At 44.4% G+C, this 18,829-nt stretch overlaps 1 protein-coding gene across 1 annotated transcript in view; it reads right to left on the bottom strand.

Annotated features, from left to right (window-relative positions):
• The window catches only part of LOC137528922 (cytochrome P450 2A5-like), a 56,221-nt gene that overhangs the window by 10,399 nt on the left and 26,993 nt on the right, over positions 1-18,829 (bottom strand). Inside the window, exons 5-7 of the mRNA XM_068250689.1 lie at positions 18,547-18,723; positions 4,833-4,974; positions 996-1,183 (exon numbers count right to left, since the gene is read on the bottom strand). Coding sequence (XP_068106790.1) covers positions 996-1,183; positions 4,833-4,974; positions 18,547-18,723 — 507 coding nt within the window. The remainder of the gene's footprint in view (positions 1-995; positions 1,184-4,832; positions 4,975-18,546; positions 18,724-18,829) is intronic.

Below are 18,829 nucleotides of genomic sequence, written 5' to 3'. Positions count from 1 at the left end.
TGGTCATATGTTTTGTACTGTACATACACATGATTATCTCATCATGTCACATATCGCCACATGTAAAATCCAAGCAGTGGCATAGCTAAGGAGCTGTGAGCCCGATGCAAGTTTTATGTTGGGGCCCCCAAGCACTGTATACCTCAACGTCCTCTGGGTCCCCTTCATGCTCCCACTGGCGGCTCCGGTAGATGCGGAACTTTGGAAAAAGTCACAATCGTGCGCTCATTGCCGTAAAGGTCCTGTGCATGCGAGGTTCAATCTTTCAAGTACGGAGCATGCGCAGGACACTTACAGCAACAGGCGCGTGATGCCCGGGTGCACAGATGGGCCACGCATGCATGACTGTGGTCGAAGCCAGGTACCTACTGGAGCCTTCAGCGGGACTATAGAGGGAACCCAGAGAACACCAAGAGACCTCACAGCCTACAGGGGGACTGGAGGAAGCCCCAGGTAAGTCCAGATTTGGTTTTTTTAGTTCATTGTTCGGGATTCCTTTAACTTGTTTAAACATTCAAAGAACTCATTTTCAATTATAGACACATAATTCTTGGCTACTGCTTCTTGCATTTAAATATTCACCCAGGTGATAGGACACTTACACAAGCCAGAGGATACTGAGTGGCCAAAATAAAAACTGACCTCAGGCTGACCTGAAACTGCTCAGCTTAAGCATAGGTATAGAATTTCCACACAGAAAGTAAAGAGAGGCAAGTTAGTAGATTGATAGGGGTCAATGGCGTATGTCGGTCAACACTATATTAAACACCATTACCATTGTGCACCCGATTGACCACGTCAGTTAAAGATTTGCAAGCTTGATCAATAAATTCATTCGATTTTTATCTAATCGGATGGCCAATTGGGCCTCAACATCACTGGATGGATGGATCACTGGACATTAAGTCAAGCAGTGGCTGGAAAAGGTGTACTAGATAAGAACATAGATTTCTGTATCTTGGACGTCTCACTCATAAACCCTCAAAGGTTCTCACCTTTGGGATATGGTATCCTCGGAATTCTGTGTCTTTGCTAGCGGCATGTGGTACTCCCAGGGGCACTATATCTGCAAATCTCTGGATCTCGTGGATCACAGCATCTGTATATGGCATTTTGATACGATCCTCTGCTGATGGACAACGGCTCTGCCCAACAACATTGTCTATCTCCTCCTGAATTTTTCCTGTGAAGATATAAACAATACAAACTGAAATAAATTCCGCAAGTTACTCATGAGCCAGTATCTAAACAGCAAAATGATAAGGTTAAGACCTCATCATGTACACAATGATTGTTTTTTCTGACCATCTGTGAACACTTGTGGACCGACTAACCGTCAGAATTAGGAGTTTGCATGCAAATCATGATAAAAATGACAATAATGGGTACAAACTGGAATATAGGATAACAGGCAGCATAGCTTAAGAGCTTTAGGCCTCAGTGCGAGTTTTACATTGGGCTCCCTCAAGTGCTCTATACATAACAATTGATACGAAGCACCACAATTTTTCAAAAAGAAAGTGTAGTTTGTGAGAAAATCGATTTAAAAAATGCAAAGAAAAATGGTGTTTAAACTCATTTTTCAGAGTTTAAAATCGATTTTCTCAAAAACAACAAGGTCTTTTTGACTTGTACCCACTATTTTCCCTAACATAAGTAGCAGTTTTGGTGTCCATAGCATGTATGGGGGCTGTGCTATTCACCGGTAAAGTCGCAAAATTACGAATGACTATACGAAATCAATCAATTTTGTGTAATCGTAAATAGCTGATTACGACCATCACTACAGCTAATCAAAGCACATATAGAGGTGACTATTACCTTCATTGAGGTAATCCACCTCAAACCTTATTTATTTTATAGATTTTAATTAATTTTATTATCCTTTCTGACAAAAATCTGATAAGATTAGCAACATACTTGTTTCAGGTGGGTGATTCAAACACTAGTGCAGCCAAAGAGATTAGTGGGACACGTACATACAAAAAAGGCACACTGACATTTTGGCACCCAGTAATGCCAATAGTAGAATATTGGTATTTAATACCAATATTTTACTATGGCTAAACCTAAGCCTACTCTCACGTCTTCCCCACACAAACTACATGCCTAACACCTAACCCTAACCCCCCCCCCCCACACACACACTACCTTCCTGATGCCCAACCCTAACCACCCCTCCCCTCCGCACACACTACCTCCCTGATGCCCAACCCTAACCACCCCTCCCCTCCGCACACACTACCTCCCTGATGCCCAACCCTAACCACCCCTCCCCTCTGCACACACTACCTCTCTGACGCCCAACCCTAACCACCCCTCCGCACACACTACCTCCCTGATGCCCAACCCTAACCACCCCTCCCCTCCGCACACACTACCTCCCTGACGCCCAACTCTAACCACCCCTCCCCTCCGCACACACTACCTCCCTAACGCCCAACCCTAACCACCCCTCCCCTCCGCACACACTACCTCCCTGATACCCAACCCTAACCACCCCTCCCCTCTGCACACACTACCTCTCTGACGCCCAACCCTAACCACCCCTCTGCACACACTACCTCCCTGATGCCCAACCCTAACCACCCCTCCCCTCCGCACACACTACCTCCCTGACGCCCAACTCTAACCACCCCTCCCCTCCGCACACACTACATCCCTGACGCCCAACCCTAACCACCCCTCCCCTCCGCACACACTACCTCCCTGACGCCTAACACTTACCCCCCCCCAAAAAAAAAAAAACCCTATCTGCCTGACTCCTAACACCGCCCAAACACACTACCCACCTGACATTTACCCCTAAACCCACCCACACACCAACTACCTGCCTGACATGGGGGTGTGGGTTGGTTAGGGTTACATGTCAGGCATGTAGTTTGTGGAAGGAGGGTTTAGGGTTATAGTACCAGTGTCCAATATTTATGGGGAAACCAAATTTCGACTTCATGCCAATATTTCTATTGGTGCCTATGGCAGGGCCCAAAATTCCTGCGCTAGCATGCACCGCCAGTCAGCTAGTATTTTTTTCAAACTCAGTATGACAGCTTCATACATGTGTTACTGGGCCTACCTAACCAGCCCATAATTGCATGATCATGTATCTTGTACCCTGTTTGCCTTGTATAGCTTTGTTATATGTTGTATAACCTTGTTACATCTGTCATTCTTGTATCATTATATATATTTATTGTCCAGCTCTGCGTAACATGTTGGTGCTTTATAAATACAATTAATAACAATAATATAAAAGGAAATACAGTGGGATGCAAACGTTTGGGCAACCTTGTTAATCGTCGTAAATTTCCTGTATAAGTCGTTGGTTGTTACGATAAAAAATGTATGTTAAATATATCATATAGATGACACACACACAGTGATATTTGAGAAGTGAAATTAAGTTTATTGGATTTACAGAAAGTGTGAAATTGTTCAAAATCAAATTAGGCAGGTGCATACATTTTGGCACTGTTGCCATTTTATTGATTCCAAAACCTTTAGAACTAATTGTTGGAACTCAAATTGGCTTGGTAAGCTCAGTGACCCCTGACCTACATACACAGGTGAATCCAGTTATGAGAAAGAATATTTAAGGGGGCAAGTTGTAAGTTTCCTTTCTCTTTTAATTTCCTCTAAAAAGTAGCAATATGGGGGTCTCAAAACAACTCTCAAATGACCTGAAGACAAAGATTGTTCACCATCATGGTTTAGGGAAAGGATACAGAAAGCTGTCTCAGAGATTTCAGCTGTCGGTTTCCACAGTTAGGAACATATTGAGGAAATGGAAGACCACAGGCTCAGTTCAAGTTAAGGCTCGAAGTGGCAGACCAAGAAAAATCTGGGATATACAGAAGGAAGAATGATGAGAACAGTCAGAGTCCACCCATGGACCAGCACCAAAGACCTACACCATCATCTTGATGCAGATGGAGTCAGTGTGCATTGTTCAACCATTCGGTGCACCTTACACAAGGAGATGCTGTATGCAAGAGTGATGCAGAGGAAGCCCACAGCACAAGCAGAGCTGCTTGATGTATGCTAAAGCACATTTGGACAAGCCAGCTTCATTTTGGAATAAGGTGCTGTGGACTGATGAGTTATTTGGGCATAACAAGGGGCGTTATGCATGGAGTAAAAAGAACACAAGAAAAAAACCTGCTACCTACATTAAAATATGGTGGTGGTTTCATCATGCTGTGGGGCTGTGTGGCCAGTGCAGGGACTGGGAATCTTGTCAAAGTTGACGGACGCATAGATTCCACTCAGTATCAGCAGATTCTGGAGACAACAACCCTAAACACTGCTCAAAATCCACTAAGTCATTCATGCAGCGGAACAAGTACAACATTCTGGAATGGCCATCTCAGTGCCCAGACCGGAATATAATTGAAAACCTGTGGTGTGAGTTAAAGAGAGCTGTCCATGCTTGGAAGCCATCAAACCCGAATGAACTAGAGATGTTTTGTAAAGAGGAATGGTCCAACATACCTTCAACAAGAATCCAGACTCTCATTGGAACCTACAGGAAACGTTTAGAGGCTGTAATTTCTGCAAAAGGAGGATCTACTGAATATTGATTTCATTTCTTTTTTTGTGGCGCCCAAATTTATGCACCTGCCTAATTTTGTTTAAACAATTATTGCACACTTTCTGTAAATCCAATAAACTTCATTTACTTCTGAAATATCACTGTGAGTGTCTCCTATATGATATATTTAACTGACATTTTTTATCGTACCAAACAACAATTTATACAGGAAAATCATGACGATTATCAAGGTTGCCCAAACTTTCGCATCCCACTGTATATATAAGTGACTGTTACTTACTTGTCACATCGGTTCGTTTCAGCAGGATGAGGAAGGCATTCTTCAGAGAAGTGCTGGTGGTTTCCACTCCAGCAAAGAAAAGGTCAAAGACTGTCCCAAACAAGTTGTTGAAATGAAATTCGGTGTTTGGATTGTCTTTTTCCTATGGACATTATCACATTTTTAGGAGTTAGCCTAGTCGTCAGTAGACAAAATGTTCGCCATTGACAGTTTACTTTCTGCATAACTTTTTGTGATGAGAAAAAGGGACACTTTAAGACACGTCCTTGCCACACCTCTAATCACACCCCCACCACACCCCTAGCGAGAACACCCCTAAAAATGTAGAAGCAAAAGATGTCATTTAAGAATTCAGATCACTCTGCTCCTTTCTATCATTGCTAGTTTTTCTATGTATTAACATTTGGCATTAAGAAATACAGTATATCAATTTAAAGGACAGGAATAAAGTTTGGAACCAATTAAACACATTTTCAGTAGAAAACGACATATACTTACATAGATCTGTATACAATATCAGTCCTGAAAGAGGGACAAATAAGGGGAAAAGAGCGACAGAGGGATTTGGTTTGTCCTCCAAAAGAAGGACAGTTGGGAGCACTGGGCACTGGCGTAACAATCGGGGATGCAGCCGCAGGGGGCCTGTGGGAGGAGGAGAAGTCACGGGGGCCCAAGCGGGAGAAGTTGAGCGAGACTGTGCTAAGAGACTGACAACTAGAGGTGTGGAGAGAAAAAGCTTTCTGCTTATTTCATTTTAAACAATGCAAAGTGCCTGGCTGTCCTGCTGATTTTTCTGGTCAGTAGACAGTGTTTGACTCACACACCTGAAACAAGCATGCAGCAAATCTTGTCAGATTTTTGTGAAAAACCTGTGATCTACATGCTTGTTCAGGGTCTATTGCTAAAGGCATTAGAGGCAGAGGATTACTAGCTCTGCCAGGCAATGTGCATTGTTTAAAAGTTAATAAATATGTAAATTGCCATATGTCTCTCTCTTCGGGCCTACTTTAAAGGAAATCTAACGTGAGGGGAATATGAAGGCTGCAATATTTATTTCCTTTTAAACAGTGCACATTGCCTGGCTATCCTTCTGATCATCTGCCTTTTAATACTTTTAGTCATAGACCCTGAATAAGCCTGACCTGATAAGCTGCATGCTTGTTTCGGGTGTGTGATTCAGACACTTCTGATGCAAAAAGATCAGCAAGACTGCCAGGTAACATAAAAGGTAATAAATATGGCAGCCTCTATATCAGGGTTGCCAAGCGTCCGTATTTATACGGACTGTCCGTCAAAATGCTCTTAAAAAAACGCTGTCCGTATTGCCCGTATTTCTGAGGCACTTGTCCGTCCAAATACACCTACATTGAATTGATCTTCTGTGCGCATGCGCCATGCGCTTCGTTCTCCCTCTCTGTTCCCCCCCTCCCTCAGCCTCCCTCCTTCCATCCAATCACATATTGCCTTTTTGGAGCTGGCGCCTCTCTCTACCCAATAAGAGAGAGAGAGGCAGCTACGTCATGCAGCCCGGCCAGCCAGTCATGAGCAGGACACGATGGAGAGGAGCAGCGCCGCCAGAGATCCCAGTCCAGCAACCAGTGAGGGAAATGGCCTGTCACCAGCCCCCGCCGCTGTCCAGAATCCAGCATCTGCCCGCCGCCAGGCCAGCCACCAGAGAGAGAGCCAGTCAGCCACGCAGCAGCAGCATTCCGAGGGTGAGTGAGTCTGGTGGTGTGACGGGTCCTCCGCTCCTCCGACAGGACATGACTGAGTGAGGAGGAGAGTCAGAGCCTCTCTTTGCCACTAGAGACCCACCTGCGACCTGCCACTATTACTAACCACCTCCACCACCTGACTGTTAGTGCCAGGCAGCCCGCCGTCACGACCACCGAGACTGTCACTGTAGTGACAGAGTCACTTAATACCACAGGGGTAATTATGTCAGAGCACAGGAAGGACTACTAAAACTGAAGGCAATAAATATTTGTGAGGTAGCAGCTGCAAATGACAATTTTTTGTTTTTTATTCTGTTTAATAAATCCAGTCTCAATTTTTGAAGCAGCATACTGTGTCTCCTCTGCTGGAACTGAATGTAAACAGACTGGGCAGTCACATCATCTCCCTTCCTGCTGTGCCTGTCTCCTCCCACCCCAGCTAGATGTGGCAAGCAGCTAGTTTTACCCTCTTTATGCTGTAAAGGCTGGGATTTAAGTGCCTATGTGATTGTCTGTTCAGTGTAGTCCACCCCCCCCCCCCCCCCTTCTACAATCACAACCATGCTAAATGTGCAGAACGGCAACCTGCAGATGAAAAATGTGGCTTAACTCAGAGAATGTCCTTTAGCAGGCACCCAGGAGGATATCATTATGTGTGTATAAGAAGCAGACCTCTGCAGGGCAGCACGGTGTGTGGCAGACCTCTGCAGGGCAGCACGGTGTGTGGCAGACCTCTGCAGGGCAGCACGGTGTGTGGCAGACCTCTGCAGGGCAGCACGGTGTGTGGCAGACCTCTGCAGGGCAGCACGGTGTGTGGCAGACCTCTGCAGGGCAGCACGGTGTGTGGCAGACCTCTGCAGGGCAGCACGGTGTGTGGCAGACCTCTGCAGGGCAGCACGGTGTGTGGCAGACCTCTGCAGGGCAGCACGGTGTGTGGCAGACCTCTGCAGGGCAGCACGGAGTGTGGCAGACCTCTGCAGGGCAGCACGGTGTGTGGCAGACCTCTGCAGGGCAGCACGGTGTGTGGCAGACCTCTGCAGGGCAGCACGGTGTGTGGCAGACCTCTGCAGGGCAGCACGGTGTGTGGCAGACCTCTGCAGGGCAGCACGGTGTGTGGCAGACCTCTGCAGGGCAGCACGGTGTGTGGCAGACCTCTGCAGGGCAGCACGGTGTGTGGCAGACCTCTGCAGGGCAGCACGGTGTGTGGCAGACCTCTGCAGGGCAGCACGGTGTGTGGCCGACCACTGCAGGGCAGCACGTTGTGTGGCCGACCACTGCAGGGCAGCATTGTGTGTGGCGGGCTTCTGCAGGACAGCATTGTGTGTGGCGGGCTTCTGCAGGACAGCATTGTGTGTGGCGGGCTTCTGCAGGACAGCATTGTGTGTCAGCTCAGTAGGACTGTTTCACATGAGCCTTATGCAGTAATCACCTGCTTCAGCTATGTTTCTCTCCTCCTGTAACCCACAAGAAGTTTCCAAAAAAGCCTGCTACTGACGCCGCCCCCTGGCTCCACCCCCTGTCCGTCCAAACCTTGGGGTGTCCAGATTTTTTTGACCATTTTGTCCAGGAAAAATAAGAAATTGGGTTGGCAACCCTGCTCTATATGCCTCTCACTCCAGCATACCTTTAATATGAAAGAGAAAGGACTTCTCTTGACACTGGAGCATTTATTCCCAAATCTCTTAAAGGGAACCTGAGACAAGAAGCATCTGAGGTACCATATTTACCTGTGGCTTCCTTAAGCCCCCTTAAAGCTGGGGGCGTGACTTCCGCCGAGGAAGAGACGGACGCGTGGTAGACGAGCTCCCGCTTGATGGCAGCTACAGCGGCTCACAGCGACTTCACCCCAGCCAGAGACGACATGCCAAACGTGGAGGAAATGCCGCTGGACACCGACCTCTCAAAAAAGAGGAAGCAAGCCCCGCCGGCTCCCCGCAAACTGACGGACTTCTTTCAGTCCACGCGACCAGGCCAGGCCCAAGATGGCGCCGCGCTAGTAGGAGATGCCCCGGCACCACAGGTGGCCTCCTCGCACGGCAGGGAGAACGAGTCTCAGTCTCCCCAAGATGACTCACCAGCACAGGACAGCGACCTATCACCCACCGGCAGCCCAGCTAAGTCGCGACCAAGGAGGGACTCCGGCTCAGCGGTAAGCGCCCAGACATGCGGGGTAGCACAATCTGTCAGCACTTCCCTCTCCATAGAGTCTTTCCCTGCCACAGACACATTTGCTACGCAGTCTTTTATCAAAGACATTCTTCTGTCTTTCCGCTCCTCATTGATGGCAGAGATCTCATCACTCAATGCAGGTATGCACACTGAAATAGCTACTCTGGGCAATAGAGTTAATGCAGTAGAAGAGAAAGTGGGTGAGGTGGTAAAGGAGTTTAATATCATGGTAGATTCTGCCACAGCCTCCACTGACGATATCAGATGGCTGAAAGCCAAAGCGGCCGACCTCGAAGATAGGAATCGGCGGAATAATTTGAAATTTAGAGGCATATCAGAAAAAGTGCAGGAGCAGGAATTAAAGCATTTCTTGCAGAATCTCACTAAATCCCTTCTGCCAGACACCACAGAAATCGAGCTAACTATTGATAGGGCGCACCGCCTCCCCAAGCCACCCCACCTGGCAGATTCTATACCTAGAGACGTGATCGCACGATTTATGTTCTACCACGTCAAGGAAGGAATTGTGCAGGCAGCAAGAAAAGAAGGCTCTCTACCAGAACAGTTTAAAAACATACAGATTTATGCCGATCTATCAGCCAACACACTGAAACTCAGGAAAGACCTACAGCCCTTTACTAAAGCGTTGCAACAACTCCAGATTCCATACAACTGGGGCTTCCCCACAAAGCTGAGGTTCTCTTACAAGAACAAGAAATACGCGATCATGGATACAGAGGCTGGTATGTCCCTTTTCAAGCAGCTACACATTCAAGCCCATCAGCCCACCCCAACATATAAACAAGCTACCAGATCCACTAAGGTCCCTCCCGATTGGATCAAGACCTCTCACCGCTGATCCACATCACCCCCTGGCTCAAGGGGTCATGCAACATAGCTCTGCCTTCAAGTGTTACCTGGAACACTTACCCTGCTCTTTGATCTCTATTTTTGCCCCACCTCTGTTAGTGGACGAAGAACAGTGTCTCACTATTGTTTATTTGAGATCGACTTAAAGTTGAGGAGTGTATTCTCCGGATATGTTATGTTGATGTTTATTATGTTTATTATGTTCTACATGGTTTTTGCTTCACCTCTCTTTTCTCATAAGCTGATTGATATGTGGCCAAAGTACAACGTGTGCTATATATGTGGAAGGGGTCCAGGCAAGGGCCTACACGTAATAAAAGCTGGTATGCTCCTAACCTAATATGCCACTAAAAATTACCTCATTAAATGTACGGGGTCTGAACACCCCTTACAGACGACATCTCCTGTGGAACGAAGTTACCACGCAAAAATCCCAAATCCTCTTTGCGCAGGAAACTCACCTGCTGGGGAAAGACATACATCTCTGTACCAATGTAAATTTTCCTTTGATATACCACAGTACATTCATCAAAAAAAAGAGGGGGGTCATGATGGCTTTCCATCGAGATTTAAAAGTCTCCCCTAATAAGGTACTCATTGACCCAAATGGCAGATATATTATATTCACAGGCCACATCAACGATGAGCCCATTACGCTGACCACACTCTATGCTCCTAATTCTGGTCAAAAAGCCTTTATACAAAAAGTGTGCGCCAAAGCTAAAACCTCCCAACTTGGCCGCCTTCTAATTGGTGGCGACTTCAACGCTTGCCCAGCCAGAATAGACCACTCACGCAACTCTCCTCTCCAAATCATTGACAAAGTAATACATTGGAATGATCTCTATGATCCGTGGCGTGCACTACACAATACGGAGCGGGACTACACATACTTCTCCAGTGTCCATAAAATGCACTCGAGAATTGACCTATTCCTCACTGATAAGTTGCTGTTACAAACAGTAATAGATACCTCAATTGGTACTAAATTATGGTCAGACCATGCCCCCATTCACATTGAGCTAAATGATAATCTACAGACACAGAAGCCTACTCTCTGGAGACTCAATTCGTCCCTTCTCCTCAACCCTACCTTTTTAGATACTCTGCTCAAAGAGAGTCAAGAATTTATGACAATTAACAGAAGTCCTACGCTAAAACCCTCAACTATCTGGGCAGCCTTTAAAGCCTTTGCTAGAGGCATCTTAATTAGACAAGGCGCGAACCAGAAGAGAGAAAGACTCTCCAAACTTGACAAGCTATTAGCTCTGATACGAAGCCAGGAAAAACTACACAAGCAAAATCCGACATATCAATTAGAGAGACAGCTCTTCCAATTAAGAAATGATCTACAGATCATACTACAAGCAAATTATGACCTGAATATCCAAAAAGCTAAAATAAACTCCTACCACCAAGGCAATAAGGCCGGGGCACATCTAGCTAAATATATTAAACAGAAACAAATCAAAGCCAAGATACATGCCTTAACAAACCCAAAAACAAAACAAACAGTCGTCAATCCCAAACAGATAGCTGACCTCTTTTGCGACTACTACTCAGAGCTATACAACTTAAAAAATGACCCTAACACCCTCCAACCCACAGACGAGACCATCACCTCCTTCCTAAACTCTATCCACTTACCATCATTAAACTCTTCCCAACTGGCTCAGCTAAACCAACCCTTTTCTTTAGAAGAAATCACCAAAGCTATTAGCTCCCTGAAACGCAATAAAGCACCTGGGCCTGATGGGTTTAGCAGCGAGTTCTTCCTGGCTTTAAATCAGACAATCTCTCCCCTCCTAGTGGACCTTTTCCAGGAATTTGCCCTCACAGGCCAGATTCCAGCTGAATATCTAGAGGCCACAATCACAGTGATACACAAACAAGGGAAGGACCCCACTAATGCGTCTAATTACAGGCCTATCTCTTTACTAAATTCAGACATAAAATTATACGCAAAGTTAATAGCTAACAGACTTATGGAACACACCCCCACACTCTTAGCCCAAGACCAGGTGGGATTCACCAGGGGACGCCAGGCGTCAGACGCAACTAGGCGAATGCTAAATATTTTGAGACACATTGAGCTCTGTTGAACGCCTTCTTTGCTACTAACTTTGGATGCGGAGAAGGCGTTCGACAGAGTTCACTGGCGATTTCTCGAAGCCACTCTAGATAAATTTGGATTCTCAGGTACGGTCAGGTCAGCTATTATGGCACTATACACCGCTCCATCCGCCCGAGTCAACGCGGCGGGCTTTATCTCAAAACCCTTTTCCATAACAAATGGAACATGACAGGGCTGCCCGCTGTCTCCAATACTATTCGTGCTGCTAATGGAGACAATAGCACAAAAAATTAGATCCAATCCGGCGATCTCAGGTATAGAATTTGGTGGTCATAACCACGTAATTAGCATGTTTGCAGACGACGTAGCATTAATAATTTCCAATCCAACTACATCACTTCCCGCTCTCTTACAAGACCTCCAGAGTTTCTATGGAGCCTCGTTATATAAACTAAATCAGACTAAATCATTTGTCTTAGGCCTCAATATTCCTACATCCTTAAAAGCCTCCCTTCTAAGATCATACCCGTTCCCTTGGGCGGATGAAGCGGTGACCTATTTAGGTATTCAACTATCAGGGAGATCAACCAACCTTTTCAAACTAAACTACATCCCCCTACTTGACGCCATAAAGAAAGAATGCACAAACTTGGCTAATTTCTGGCTTTCTTGGTCGGGTCGCATTGCGGTCTTTAAACAATTCCTCCTGCCCAAGATTCTATATGTCTTCCGAACGGTTCACTTGATAGTATCTAAATCGTGGTTTGCTGATATAAAGAAATGCATCAACACATTTATATGGAAGGGGAAGAGAATACGCACCTCATATCAAGTAATGACGCTAGCCAGAATAAAGGGAGGAATGGGTCTTCCTAATTTAGAGTTGTATTATCATGCTTCACTCCTTGAAACCATCCGACAGTGGTGGGCCCAGTCAGCTGTTAAACCCTGGATGGTCTTTGAATCGCATGCCTTGAAAACCGAGTTCCGGCCCCTGCTGACAAGCATCCTGATGGGTGCCAAACTGCCAACTTCACTGTATCCCTCGATACAAGCTTCTCTCAAATCCTGGGAATATTTTGTGAAACATCCTCCCCCCCCAGGTGGTTCAATCCCCATAATCACTTCAATTTCAGTTCTCGAACATTTTACACAGGATTTGGATCTTGCGGTATGGAAGAAGGCAGGGATAGCTCATCTACACAATCTGTTGAATCATAACCAACTTAAAACCTTTGCCACACTCACAAAGCAATTTCCTTTACCTCAGTCCCAACTATTTACATTCCATAGAATTTTCCACCTATGGAAATCAAAAAATTTGAACAACCCTACTTTGCAACCTACTATTGCCACGATGCTTAACCTTAAAGGCCACCTAAAAAGTGGGACTGCCGTCTGGTATAAGGCACTAAACACAAATACACCTTCTCCCCTCAAGAGATATGCCGATATTTGGTCACTTGACCTTAACTGCAATATAACATCTGAACAACTCCTAATAGCAAATAAAACGGGGTTGTCCCTATCAAAGTGTAACACACATTGGGAAACTCTAAAGAAAATCTTATACAGATGGTATATGACCCCTAGACAGATAGCTTCATTTTCACCCACCACCTCCCACCTATGTTGGAAATGTAACTCCGAGATAGGCACCTTAGTACATATGCTGTGGGAATGCCCCATAGTGGCCCGACTCTGGGACAAGGTAGAATTGACAATTAGACAAACACTAAGATGCAGGTTTAAACTCACCCCAAAGCTAGCTCTATTATTAGTGGGGATCAATGATATTCCAAACAGAGATAGACACCCCATCGCCCATCTTATATTTAGCGCCCAACATCTAATACTATCGAATTGGAAATCCGCTGAAGAGCTCTCCTTTCCCCACCTCCTAAACAGCACAATACTTAACCTAGACATGGAGTTTAAAATTAGAGGCAGACTAGGATTAAATAGAGATAATTACACTATCCCAACTGCATGGATGCCCACAGCCGTTCGCCCAACCGCAGGATCCAATCTTGGAAACTAAGTTTGTTCCAAAACTGAGGCCCTTTCCTGAAAATACTGCCACATAGTAATGGTTACCATTACCACGAGAATCCACAAACACAAGACGAGAGGTGATAATTAAGCCAGGATCAGACCCTGGCTTGTTTATAGTTAGTAAACTAAGTTATGGTATGATATATATGTTTAGTTCCTAAGAGTGTTTATTGCCACAGGATGCAGATTATAGGATTGAAGATGTTCATGTACCTAAGCAGACAAAATGTTGGCGTTTGGACTGTGTCCCTTCTATGCATACCTCACTGGTGTGGGCCGAGGCCACCTGATAGCACCAGAGACTGTATTCGAGAGACATTATCTTTGGATACCCATAGGGTGATGAAAATTCTCAGATAATTCTCACACTGGAGATTACCATATGTCTAATTTGCCTGTTATCATACTGTACTATTATTACTATTATTGCTGTATACTATATATAAAAAAAAAAATTTTCAATAAAAAACTCTTATTGCTGAAAAAAAAGCCCCCTTACAGCCACTCAGTCTCTCACGGTCTCCCCAGCAAAAAAAAGTGTACTTTGGGAACTTATAATTTCTAAATGAATAATAATACTTATGCACAAAAGCAAACATGATAACCGTATGGCATATAAAACGTAGGAAAACATGTTTTTATTGAATATTATGTCAGGGTTTTTAAGGGGGATTAAGCAAGCCCCAGGTAGGAATGGTACCTGAGACGCTTCTTGTGACAGGTACACTTTAACAGTAAGTAGCATGTGTATTGAGTGCCATTGTGAGACTAAATATATTATTTTAACTGAGTTTTTTTTAATATATTTTATCAGTCGTACACATGCTGAACCGCCATCGCCCAAAACAAACAAGTTGGCCAACCACCGTTTAATGTCCTTCTGTCTTTTTTCCCAGTCAGTTGGTTTCCAAAGGCTTTATGCCATTAACCAGTGATGGTAAGCGGCATCCGTGGTGAGGGTGGGACCTGCACCCGCTCACACACTTTAGCCCCACCCCCTTGCATGAGTGCCAGCGTGATTTCATTATTTTGCAGTGCAAAGTGCCATTACAGAGGGTCAAAGTGTCTGACTTTGTCTAACACTTTGATCCACTTAAAAGGAATCTGAAGTGAGTAAAATGATTTAAAATAAACACATGCTGTAGCTGCAAATGAATATTACATACTTACCTCACTGTCAGTTCCACTCAGAAGCTCACAATTTTCTTCTTACAGTGATCCCTTTCAGTTCTGACAATATTTTGTCAGAACTGAAATATACCAGTTTCTGACAGTTATAACTGAATGTGCAAGGTAATGTCCATGTTTCCCTATGGCTCAAGTGGGTGATATTACAGTTTAACCATTTATGCCGCCTGGACGTGATCCTCATGTCCAGACGGCTGCTGTGCTGCTCCTTTGCGATTTGGCGCACTCCCGCGCGCGTGCCCCCGGTAGCCCGGAGATCATTGAATGGGAACATGGTTCCCATTCATTGATTTAAGTCCCCAGGCCACTGTCTTTCTGAAAAAAAAAAGAAGTTTCCATCCTCTTCTTGCTTCCTGGAAGCTAGAAGAACAACAAACAAAAATCTCACTGTGGCCATCTTGTGGCCAAATAGTAAAACTACATATACATACATTTTTTTTTATACAATAAACACACATTATTACATTTAAACTAATGTTTAAATTAACTGTTTATTTCCCAAACCAAAAACTACCCAAATAAAATTTTTAAAGGAAAAAAAAAAACAAAAACAAAAAAATAGTTACCTAACTTTTTAAATATGCATTTGAAGAGGGTATATTATGAACATTTTTTAAACTATAAACTTGTAAAAAGTGATGCAGCAAAACTGAAAAAATGCACCTTTATTTCCAAATAAAATATTGGCGCCATACATTGTGATAGGGACAACATTTAAATGGTGTAATAACCCAGATAAATGGGCAAATAAAATGCATAGGTTTTAATTATCGTAGCATGTATTATTTTAAAGCTATAATGGCCAAAAACTGAGAAATAATGATTTTTTTCCATTTAGAAAAAAATAATTCTTAGCAAAATGTACCACCCAACAAAAGCCTAATTGGTGGCGGAAAAAACAAGATATAGATCAATTCATTGTGATAATTAGTGATAAAGTTATTAGCGAATGAATGGGAGGTGAAAATTGCTCTGTTGCATAAGGTGAGAAATCCCAGCGGGCTGAAATGGTTGACAGTGTGCTGACCAGGAGGCTGTTATGGGGTAATGGCCATTTTTAAAATGGAGTACAGAGAATTAAATTGATAACAGTGGACAAACAGGACGCATGAGAGGAGGAAGAGATTGATTAGTAGACTATACAGGAGGTATGTATGTCTCTGTTTATTTTGAATTATATTTTCAGTTCAGGTTTTTTTTTAACCTACCCAGCGGTAAGCCCGGGCTAAGCCACCGCGGAGGATTTCTCAGCCCATGGTGGGCCGATTTGCACGCTTTTTGCTTTGTTACACACAGCTAGCACGTTGCTAGCTGCATGTACAATCCGATAACCGCCGCTCCGCACAAATTCGTCGCTACCCGCCGCGTTAGAGGCCCCCCCAGAGACCCCTTGCGCAGCCTGGCCAATGACCGCCAGGCTGCGCTAAGGGGTGGATCGGGACTCCCCCAGACGCCATGACGTGGATGACATCATCCCGATCGTCGCCATGGCGACAGGGGAAGCCAAACAGGAAATCCCGTTCTAACGGGATTTCCTGTTTGCTCTAATCGCCAGAGGTGATAGGAAGGGGTGGGGGGATGCCGCTGCACAGCGGCTATCATGTACAGTGGGTTGCAAAAGTATTCGGCCCCCTTGAAGTTTTCCACATTTTGTCACATTACTGCCACAAACATGAATCAATTTTATTGGAATTCCACATGAAAGACCAACACAAAGTGGTGTACACATGAGAAGTGGAACGAAAATCATACATGATTCCAAACATTTTTTACAAATAAATAACTGCAAAGTGGTGTGTGCATAACCACTGCAACCCACTGTAGCTAGCGCTAGCCTAGTTACATGATTTAAAAAAATAAAAAAAAAAGGGCTGCGCCGCCATCCTGGCGGGGTGGTTAAAGAGAATCTGAAGTGAAAATAAACGTATGATATAATGAATTGTATGTGCAGTACAGCTAAGAAATATAACATTAGTAGCACCGATATGAGTCTCATATTGTGTTTCTAGTACGGGAAGTGTTAAGAAACTTCACTGTTTATCTATGCAAAAGAGCTTCTCTGAGCTCTCTGACTAATTAAGTCAGAGAGCAATGCTATTTTCTGAAGCACTTATACATCAAAGAAACAATGAAAGGCAACTTCAGATACGATTTTACTGCAGAGAAGTTCAAAGGATCATTAGCTCTGCTCTGTTTCATAGTTTAAAATGCAGATTGTAGTTTGTAAATTGCAAATATTAGAGAATGCTGCAATGATGAAAAGCTATATGACTGAAAATGAAAATATGAGACTCTTTTTCTTTGCTACTAATGTTCTATTAACAATTCATTATATCATACTTTATTTATTTTTTTCGCTTCAGTGTCACTTTAAGTAGGATGCTGTGCTGGATCTGATCCAGCAGCAGCAGTGCCTCCACGATCTGCAAGCATGTAGTTGAGCAGCAGGAAGAAAGCCGGCACATCTGTGGCGGATGGGGGTGGCTAAGTTCAAAGTATTGGACAATGTCCGACACTTAGATCATTCACAAGAAGATGGCACTGTCCAAATTTTATCGACATTAGCGCCATCTAGTGGTAACCAGGTATTCCTATGTCGGACTATGTCCAATATTGTTTCTAAGGGGAAAATGGCAATGTAAGACATAGTCCGACATAGGATCAGGGCCGGCGCTACCATTAAGGCAAAGGAGACAGCTGCCCCAGGGCCCTAGAGCTTGTAGGGGCCCCCAGTGGCTACAAGAGGAAAAACAAATTTTCAAATCGGCCTTATAGTTTTTGAGAAAATCGATTTTAAAGTTTAAAAGGAAAAAAGTATAGTTTTAAATGCGGTAAATGTAACTTTTAGTAGCAAACCTAACGGTAGTGTAATTTTACATGCATCAAACGAAAGCGCAATAAATTTCCTGACGGGGTTTCCAGGGGGTCTATACGCAGCCGCAGCGCTTTGGCCAGGGATCGCTATACAGCCGCAATATGGCTGTATGAAGATCCCTGGCATTTTTTCCTATTTTCCCAATTTTTTTCTATGTTTAGAGTGTGGGAATTTTTTTTTTTAATTATGTGGGGTCCCCCCTAATGAAACTTTTTAACCCCTTGTCCCCCATGCAGGCTGGGATAGCCAGAATGTGGAGCTCTGACCGATTGGGACTTCACACCCAGTCTATACCAGCTGCAAAAAAGGTCCCCTAATGCCGATTTTTGTTATATATGTTGGGGGGCCCCCCAGGTTTATTTTGCCCTGGGGCCCCATTTTTGCTTAAACCGTCCCTGCATAGGATGGTAATGCGAGGGGGGGAGGAAAAGTAGACGGCACAGGAGTGGTGTCCTGTGTTGGGCAGGTTTAGTGGGGAGAACAATACGCTGAACCGGCGCTCGGCCGAATTGATCTGCCAAACTGATTGCTGATTGTTGGGGGCATCAGAGGCAGCTGTGCAGTCACTAGATTCTCAGTAGAGGGGGTCATAATCGGCCTCTCCCCAGCTTGTGTACGAGGCAACAGTCACCCATCTAGTGGCAAGATTGTGTTCATATTGTTTTAACCAATTTTCTGTAAATTTTGTAAATAGCATGTACAGTACAAATAATGAACTGATGTTGGTGAATCACAAAAAGAGAACATCAAACAGTATTTATATCTCACCTCCTCCATCCTTATTAGGAAGCTGTCGATGAAGTCCCGTGGGGAATTCCTGTCAATTGTCTTCTTGTGGTCCTCAAGCGCCTCTCGAACAAATGTTTTTATTGCCTCAATAAGCCTGAAAAATTTCTGATGGGGGCCAGGTAGTTGCTGAAGGAGTCTTGGAAATAAATTGAGTAACTGTTGAAAGCAAACACACCAAATATATAAGTAGATAAATACTTGCTCTACTTACATAACATATGCTTTGCATTGTCCACATTTTGATTTTAGTGATTTTTCTGCA

Source organism: Hyperolius riggenbachi, chromosome 8, assembly GCF_040937935.1.
Source record: "Hyperolius riggenbachi isolate aHypRig1 chromosome 8, aHypRig1.pri, whole genome shotgun sequence".
In the NCBI taxonomy this organism is placed as follows: domain Eukaryota; kingdom Metazoa; phylum Chordata; class Amphibia; order Anura; family Hyperoliidae; genus Hyperolius; species Hyperolius riggenbachi.
This window is presented reverse-complemented; position numbering and strand designations above follow the sequence as displayed.